This window comes from Anabrus simplex, chromosome 1 (assembly GCF_040414725.1).
Source record: "Anabrus simplex isolate iqAnaSimp1 chromosome 1, ASM4041472v1, whole genome shotgun sequence".
NCBI lineage: Eukaryota > Metazoa > Arthropoda > Insecta > Orthoptera > Tettigoniidae > Anabrus > Anabrus simplex.
This window is the reverse complement of record NC_090265.1, coordinates 540,323,906-540,333,215: the sequence shown is the minus strand read 5'-3', so window position 1 is coordinate 540,333,215 and position 9,310 is coordinate 540,323,906. Positions and strand designations below refer to the sequence as shown.

The following is a 9,310-nucleotide window of genomic DNA, read 5'->3' as shown; positions in this document are numbered from 1 at the left end:
ATGGTTAAGAAAATTAAAGCCGTTGGTAGACAAGATTCCATAAGAAATAGAAATTCAGTCACTATTGAGTTAACCTAGGTTAGGCTATTTTTGGGATTACATTAGGATATTATGTTAGGCTACGGTACGTTAAATTACATTAGTTGGTTAGTGCGAGTGTTATGATATAATATAATAAGCCATATAATGTACTCCATAGAGCATTTAAGATGAATGAAATATAGCTGTAAATAATAACTACAGTACCGTATAAGTCTGCTATTAACAATTGTTGTTGTAATGATGGCAAGCTGGACACAAATTGTTGTTTTGAAGTGATAGGCCAGCGAAATTAACCAATTACGGTTAAAATTCCTGACCTTGCCGGGAATCGAACCCGGAACCCCTGTGCCAGCACGCTAACCATTTAGCCATGGAGCCGGACACAAGAAAAGAAAATGTTCATAAACATCAATACTACTATTACACATTTCCTGATACGTTTCTTGCTTGTTTTGAAAGACAATTCTCTTTCTTTGGGAGGTTTCCTATTATATGTCAAAGACTTGGGTGGATTAGGGACGTTGAAAATTGATGGGATGGAATTCCACTTGAGTAGTTTACGTCCATCTGCCTTCTTTAGTTCAAATTGCGATTCTTCAAAATTATGCTAGAAGAAAGTACATATAAAACATCGTTCATATAAACATATTATTATTCAGGAATACTGCAATACGAATGTATAACTTCACTAACCGCGCACAAGAAGGAATTATCTGTAGATTGCTATTTGCCACGCCTACAGTTTTGTACCCACTGAGCTCTCCTGATTCGTGTTTCCGGACGGTAATTGATTCTAGCAGTGATGAAATACAAACGCGGACAACTGATAAGAAGGAAGGAAGAGTGCGTGTTCGATATTTTGCGAGCGTAAATATTCATTTACATGCACGGAGTTGGAGCAGCAAGCCTTTTTATACAATTTTAGGTTCGGTCAAAGGCCGGGGCCCCTTGGCACGCGGGGCCCGGGGCAGCAGCCCCTCTAGCCCCTACCCCCTTAATCCGGCCCTGATAGCGGATTAATATCTTTGTATGCAAAAGAGACTGTTTAATATAAAGTACATGTTAAGTATGAATGAAAAGCCTGTAGCGACGAAAGTAGGACCAGTAAATACAGTATAACCCCGCTTAACCGAACTTCGCTTAACCGAAACCCGGCTTAACCGAAATGCTCTGGCAATGTTGTACTTCAATAGTTTGTTTTTACCCTCTCGTTCTTAGCCGTCGATATTAGTAATTCTCTTGCTATATGTGCTGAGAGCTACTAGGCAAACCCTACTTCTATATTATGACTTATGCCAGAATGCACGTGTAGCATAAAACAAAACAGTTTATTACCCTCTAGTTCGTTCCATGACGCAATTTTTCTTGAACGAGCAGGAATTATTATTATTATTATTATTATTATTATTATTATTATTATTATTATTATTATTGTTGTTGTTGTTGTTGTTGTTGTTGTTGTTGTTGTTGTTGTTGTTGTTGTATTCGTCATGAAGATTATGCAGACGACTCCGAACTTGACAATAGCAGTTCTGAGAATCGAGTTACAGCAGATGATGGATTTAATGCATTGGAGGTAAGATTGATTTCGAATTTTTATTAAAATACAGTACCACACGCTTTAATTACAGTTCTCTAATAAAATTACCGTATACAGTATTCAGTTCAGTAGTAACCAAAAAAGTGTTTAATTATCTCAGATTGCTTTGCGCTTTGTTGAAAAAAGCAATGAACCTACACCAGCTGATGTATTAAACAGTGGCGCGACATAGCTGCACGACAGCGCTGCACCAAGAAAATTCAGAAGAAAATCACTGATTTTATACAATGAGTGACATTATGTAAACATTCTAATGTTAATGTACAGTGTGCAGCATTGCTTAACAGAGTTTATGCATTTTTATTTCGACATTTAACTTCCGAAAATATTTACCATCTGTCATCCGTAAAAACGCGTCAACTGAAGTGGCTCCGCCCCCCTTTATTTCGGATAAACGGGGTTCTACGTAGGCCTATAGCATGTAATTGTATAGTCTTGCATTTGTAAATAAGACAATACTGGTCTCATGGTACAGTTTATAATTCATGGATAAAGTAATGATAACTGTCATCTCAATAGTTTGTTTTTACCCTCTCGTTCTTAGCCGTCGATATTAGTAATTCTCTTGCTATATGTGCTGAGAGCTACTAGGCAAACCCTACTCCTATATTATGACTTATGCCAGAATGCACGTGTAGCATAAAACAAAACAGTTTATTACCCTCTATTGTTGGTTACAAGGATGATGTTGAGATAGAGGAGGAGACTAAGGCCAAGGAAGTAATAAAATTTACATATGATAACAATAACATTTACAATAAGATACAAAAGTTGAAAACTAGAAAAGCGGCTGGAATTGATCAGATTTCTGGGGATATACTAAAGACAATGGGTTGGGATATAGTACCATATCTGAAGTAATTATTTGATTATTGTTTGGTCGGAGGAGCTATACCAGATGAATGGAGAGTTGCTATAGTAGCCCCTGTATATAAAGGAAAGGGTGATAGACATAAAGCTGAAAATTACAGGCCAGTAAGTTTGACATGCATTGTATGTAAGCTTTGGGAAGGCATTCTTTCTGATTATATTAGACATGTTTGTGAAATTAATAACTGGTTCGATAGAAGGCAATTCGGTTTTAGGAAAGGTTATTCCACTGAAGCTCAACTTGTAGGATTCCAGCAAGATATAGCAGATATCTTGGATTCTGGAGGTCAAATGGACTGTATCGCGATTGACCTGTCTAAAGCATTTGATAGGGTGGATCATGGGAGACTACTGGCAAAATTGAGTGCAATTGGACTAGACAAAAGAGTGACTGAAAGGGTTGCTATATTTCTAGAAAATAGATCTTAGAGAATTAGAGTAGGTGAAGCTTTATCTGACCCTGTAATAATTAAGAGGGGAATTCCTCAAGGCAGTATTATCGGACCTTTATGTTTTCTTATATATATAAATGATATGAGTAAAGGAGTGGAATCGGAGGTAAGGCTTTTTGCGGATGATGTTATTCTCTATAGAGTGATAAATAAGTTACAAGATTGTGAGCAACTGCAACGTGACCTCGAAAATGTTGTGAGATGGACAGCAGGCAATGGTATGTTGATAAACGGGGTTAAAAGTCAGGTTGTGAGTTTCACAAATAGGAAAAGTCCTCTCAGTTTTAATTACTGCGTTGATGGGGTGAAAGTTCCTTTTGGGGATCATTGTAAGTATCTAGGTGTTAATATAAGGAAAGATCTTCATTGGGGTAATCACATAAATGGGATTGTAAATAAAGGGTACAGATCTCTGCACATGGTTATGACGGTGTTTAGGGGTTGTAGTAAGGATGTCTCTGGTAAGACCCCAACTAGAGTATGGTTCCAGTGTATGGGACCCTCACCAGGATTACCTGATTCAAGAACTGGAAAAAATCCAAAGAAAAGCAGCTCGATTTGTTCTGGGTGATTTCCGACAAAAGAGTAGCGTTACAAAAATGTTGCAATGTTTGGGTTGGGAAGAATTGAGAGAAAGAAGAAGAGCTGCTCGACTAAGTGGTATGTTCCGAGCTGTCAGCGGAGAGATGGCGTGGAATGACATTAGTAGACGAATAAGTTTGAATGGCGTTTATAAAAGTAGGAAAGATCACAGTATGAAGATAAAGTTGGAATTCAAGAGGACAAACTGGGGCAAATATTCATTTATAGGAAGGGGAGTTAGGGATTGGAATAACTTACCAAGGGAGATGTTCAATAAATTTCCAATTTCTTTGAAATCATTTAGAAAAAGGCTAGGAAAGCAACAGATAGGGAATCTGCCACCTGGGCGACTGCCCTAAATGCAGATCAGTATTGATTGATTGATTGATTGATTGATTGATTGATTGATTGATTGATTGATTGATTGATTGAACATTAGAATATAGGTTACTATTATAGCTGGTTTACCCGTGCTTCGCTACGGAATTCTACATTGTACTGTATGCAGAATTCTAGATGAAGTCGTGTACACGTTGCGAATAAGATTGTATTAAATTCCATAATTACATACCTAGGCATTTAAAAAATACATTTTAGGCGCCTTCCCCTTAACTACCATTTCATCCAGCTTGAATATAGTTACAGTATTTATAACCTATACTGTAGTTCTTTATTCCCCGTATTTACATTACGATTTTCTTTCAATTCTGTCACAGATTTTCTCCTGACTCGGCATTAATATGGATCTAAGAACAAAAAGCGAAATTCATGAATATCTGTTATCATAGCCGGTACGGCAAAAATATATAAGATAAATTATCGGAAATGTAATTCAATACAACTTTTGTTATGCAGTATTTATCGATAGCACCACTAATAAGATACATTTTTAGAATGAAATTTTAGGCCTTCCCTTAAACTACCATTTCACTCAACGTGAATAAAATTATGTATAGCCTAGATTGTATTTCCGTATTCCCCGACTGTACATACCGATTTTCATTAAATTCTCTTCAGCCATTTTCTCGTGATGCGCGTACATAGGCCTACATGTACACACACACACGGACATGACGGAAAATTAAAAAGTGCATTGCTTTGTTGCTGGGGACACCCCCTGTGGGTGGGGGCGGTAGAATAACACCCACGGTATCCCATGCCTGTCGTAAGAGGAGACTAAAGAGGGCCCCAGGGGCTCTGAACTCAAGAGCGTGGGTTGGTGACCACGGGGCCCTCAGCTGAGTCCTGGCATTACTTCCACTTACTTGTGCCGGGCTCCTCACTTTCATCTATCCTATCCGACCTTCCTTGGTCAACTCTTGTTCTTTTCCGACCCCGACGCTGTTAGGTTTGCGAGGGCTAGGCAGTCTTTCATTTTCATGCCCTTCGTGGCCCTTGCCTTTCTTTGGCCGATTCCTTCATTTCTCGAAGTGTCGGATTCCTTCCATTTTTTCTCTCTGATTAGTGTTATATAGTGGATGGTTGCCTAGTTGCACTTCATCTTAAAACAGTAATCACCACCACCACCGCCACCTCTTACTGGGGACACGACCGATACAGAAATGCTTTTTTTTTTTTTTTAATTCTAAGCTTTGTAAAGACAAAACTCTTATTTTGTATACATAATTACACTTGCACTTAGAAACTCGTAATATAAAATAACGAACGATTACTCATTTAAAGAGCAGAAAGTACTTGAATTTCCTTTTAAATTTATTCCATTAACATATGAAGTGAGAAAAAAGTGCCTACCGTGACAGTGTTTTACCACTGCCGTGACCAGGATTCGAACCTGGGTTATTGCGGCCACAACGCAATGTCCTAACCACTAGACGATCACGGCTATTTAGGCACATGATTTTCGATGCTCTAAACCAACTTCTGAAGTAAACATTACTGGATTGAAGAATACGTACGAGTTTTATATTAAACTGCAGATATTCGTTTATTTGGCCTACTCTGCTTTTATCCAGCACACTTAACATTTTTAAGAAATGAAAGTGCATGACATTATTACTGTAATAAGTAATTCCATTTTTTCAATGCTCGTTATCAACAACTTATAACATTTTTTTCAAGAGAATGATGTTACTGATTTTTTTGTTTCCTTTCCTGCATTGAACAATAAGTACTATAATATTTGCGTTACGCTGTCTTTATTTCATACACCAGAATTACAAAGAATAGGGAGTATTAGCACTCTAGCAGAGACTACAAACACTAAATGAACATTTAGCTTACCAACATTGTATCAATCTTATAACTTTTATAACTATAATTGAATATTCGTGTCAAGAATATTTCAGTACAATAATTTAAGATTATATGTTACGTTAGGTGCTTGTATTGATGGTTTATTATCTATTATTATCCAAAAGAACACCGCATTCTTTTTCTCTTAATGTACATTTGCATTTGTTACGTTGGCGGAAAGGGGTTGAGAAAGCTTTCAAGTATGGTCACCAACTTTGTATAGTGCTATTTCCTTGCTTACTACCTAAAGAGTGGAAAGGTAAACAAAGTAGTTGAGTTATTGGTACTACACTTACATAAACATAACCTGACATAATCAGCTGGTATAAAATAAGCATAAACAAGAATCAGCTATAATGAGTAAGAAAGAAGAATCTTTAGGGCTTGAGCCGGAATTTGACTGGTTACAACTCAAGCAAGACATTGACAGCCGAGTAAATCAAGAAACAACCAGAGAAAAATTTGTGCGTAAATTCAAAGAAAATCCACTCGTTCCTATTGGTAAGTTCTACTTGTTTGGTTTTTCAACTTTGTACTTTTACACCGGTAATATCTTCACGTTGTTGTTACGTTTTGAAGGTTAATAATCCCGCCCTGTTGCCTCTTAAAATAACACCACCACAATTTTCTTCGAAACGTTGGGGTTGGGTCGGTCACAACACACTTCTTTGTGGTTTGTATTGTCACACTACGTGAAATATTTTCCGTTAATGGAGATTTATTTTAGGATTTATGAGACACTAATATACATCAGAGCAATAAGTTATGCCTAAATTCTAGTTAGAGAGGTTTTTTTTTTTTTTTTTTTTTTTTTTTTTTTTAGAATGTGTAATCATAGGGAGCAATATTGTATGTTTCAAGTATTAGTGAATTTAACTGGCATTTCCTTTTCTCTGTAATCGTGAGCTTGTCCATAGGATCATAACTGAAATATACAGTTATTGAAAGTTCTGAAGAATGTTATGTATACATTGCAGCTAATAGCCATCGATCCAAAACAATTTCAATGATAAACTTACATATATTAATGCTAATAATTCATACTGGTCAAATGATTTAAGAAATTTTGCTTCCCCTTTCTCTCTTGCACATAGCTTGCAGTTTTATATAGGCCTACTGCTTTTCTCTTTCACATATCAATGATAGCTGTGACTAATTGACCATATGGTTCCTTTTGAAATACATTTTCAGATTTTATTATTATTATTATTATTATTATTATTATTATTATTATTATTTTACATTTCAAAACATCATGTTTGAAGTCATCATTTAGAAATAAACCTAAGTATGTAATAACCTGTGAGCTAAGAAGGCTTAACTGAAATATACCTTGAATGTGAAGTACAGAGCAGTTTTATACTATTTAGTACACTCTGTACTAGATTCACAGTGACTCATAACTAGTGATAATGGAATATGTTATCCCAAGTAATACCTAAATTGTGCTTATATATCTCTTTAACCCACAAGCTGGAATGAATGGTAAAAGTGTTTTTCTTCCTGTCATGTTAATTTTCTTGTCCTGATCCTCTCATTTCAGTAGTTTTAAGATAGGGCATACAGAATTACCGGTAATTCTTTCAGTATAGGTTAAATTTATCATTTTCAATCAAATATTAGGAGCTCCATCAAAATATAAAGTACTGGGCAAGTTGTTCATGTGGTTAGGGGCATGCAGCTGTGAGCTTGCATCTGGGAGATAGTGGGTTCGAACCCCACTGTCGGCAGCCCTGAAGATGGTTTTCAGTGGTTTCCCATTTTCACACCAGGCAAATGTTGGGGTTGTACCTTAATTAAGGCCACGGCCAATTCCTTCCCACTCATAGGCCTTTCCTGTCCCATCATCGCCATAAGACCAATGTGTGTGTCGGTGCGACGTGAAGCAAATTCTTTTAAAAAATATTTATTTATAAAGTAGGATGTTCCCTAATCCCTATAACATTAACAATTTAAGTGAAATATAATGTAATTTATCATCACATTATTTTCTTTCTTGTGCTTTAAGAGTCCTAAATTGGTACTTTGTTTCAGGTTGCATGGCAACACTTGGTGCTTTATCCTATGGGCTGTGGAGCTTTAGGCAAGGACGGAGACAAATGTCTCAGTACATGATGCGATTGCGTATTGCAGCCCAAGGATTTACTATTCTTGCTCTTATTGTGGGCATTGGGTTGAGTGCAACCAAAAAGTGAATATGATGATACCGTAGTAAGGAGTTATTTCTTTAAAAGAAATATCTATTTTTGAAAGTACTGTGTACACAGAGTTTCACTCTTGAAATATGTTATTTGTTATGCTGCAGTGTTGTTCTACAAACACTCTCATGAACTGTGTATAATTCATTGTACAAAACAGCTGTGCACTAATATCAATACCTTTTGTAAAGAGACTATACATGTGCTTTAAAAAGTTATTTTGTGAGTTATTATTTGTTCTGGTTCCTAAATCACAATCATATTAGATTGCATGTGTATGCTAGGAATCTGACAAAGATCTTGATATTGTTTATATTTTGTAAGTTATTTACTGAGCCTAGTTTTGTAAAGCTTTCAAAGTACAAAGGAAATGCAGGTTCACAATTCAAGTTTGTTGAAGTAGGCTATGTGATGGTTAAAGAAACAGTTATTCCTTTTTTCTTATGTACCGGTATTTTTTCAAATGCACAGAACTTTATTTTAATTTTGAAATTAAAACTTATAGCTTATAAGGAACATTCATCAAGTGCGTGACTGATAATGCTAAGGTTAACTGTGATCAGTTAGTATTCTATCTATTTTAGTTGTCCATAGCAGTAATTGTGCATGTATATGAGCCTAGATAGATATTGGTATACTCAGCTATAGGCCTAAATAATTACTAGCTAATGTACCCCTGCTTCGCAACAGAATTCTACACTGATACAGAATTCTAAGTAGTGTACACATTGTGAGTAAAACTGTATTAAATTGCAAAATAAAAATCCAAATACATTAATATCACTGTTACCATAGCCGGTACGGTAAAAATGTATAAGACATAAATGATCGGAAATTTAATACTAAATAACTATAGATAGGACTACTAATAACATAAATATTTGAGAATTAAATTTTAGGCCTTTCCCTAAACTACCATTTCACTCAGCATGAATAAAATTATTTACAGGCTAGACTGTGGTGACTTATTCCCTGGCTTTACATACCAATTTTCATTAAATGCTCTTCAGCCGTTCTCTTGCGATGCACGTACATACAGACAGACAGACATTATGGAAAAGTAAAAAAGTGCATTTCCCTGTTACTGTGTACACGATCAATACAGAAATACCATTCTTTTTTCAAATCTGAGCATTGTACAGACAAAACTCTTATTTTATATTATCTTTTATCTTATTTTTTTTTGCTACCCTTGCTGTAGAAATCTGTTACCAAACATAAATGACAATAAGCACAGTAGATGAATGATGCTGCATTTGTGCATTTGGGAGCAGAGCAACTTAAATCCTCAATGTCCCAGATAATATTATTAG

General features: G+C 35.9%; 1 protein-coding gene and 1 non-coding gene across 2 annotated transcripts; one reads left to right on the top strand and one right to left on the bottom strand.

Annotated features, from left to right (window-relative positions):
- Nucleotides 1–5,317: 5,317 nt before the first annotated feature.
- On the bottom strand, nucleotides 5,318–5,389 carry TRNAH-GUG (transfer RNA histidin (anticodon GUG)). Its single transcript has one exon. It is a non-coding gene; the product is annotated as a tRNA-His (tRNA).
- Nucleotides 5,390–5,987: 598 nt separating this feature from the next.
- LOC136869139 (HIG1 domain family member 2A, mitochondrial) lies at nucleotides 5,988–8,975 on the top strand. Its single transcript, XM_067144827.2, has 2 exons — nucleotides 5,988–6,300; nucleotides 7,834–8,975. The coding sequence occupies exons 1-2, from the start codon at nucleotides 6,156–6,158 to the stop codon at nucleotides 7,992–7,994; spliced, it is 306 nt and encodes a 101-aa protein (XP_067000928.1). The 5' UTR covers nucleotides 5,988–6,155; the 3' UTR covers nucleotides 7,995–8,975.
- Nucleotides 8,976–9,310: the final 335 nt, after the last annotated feature.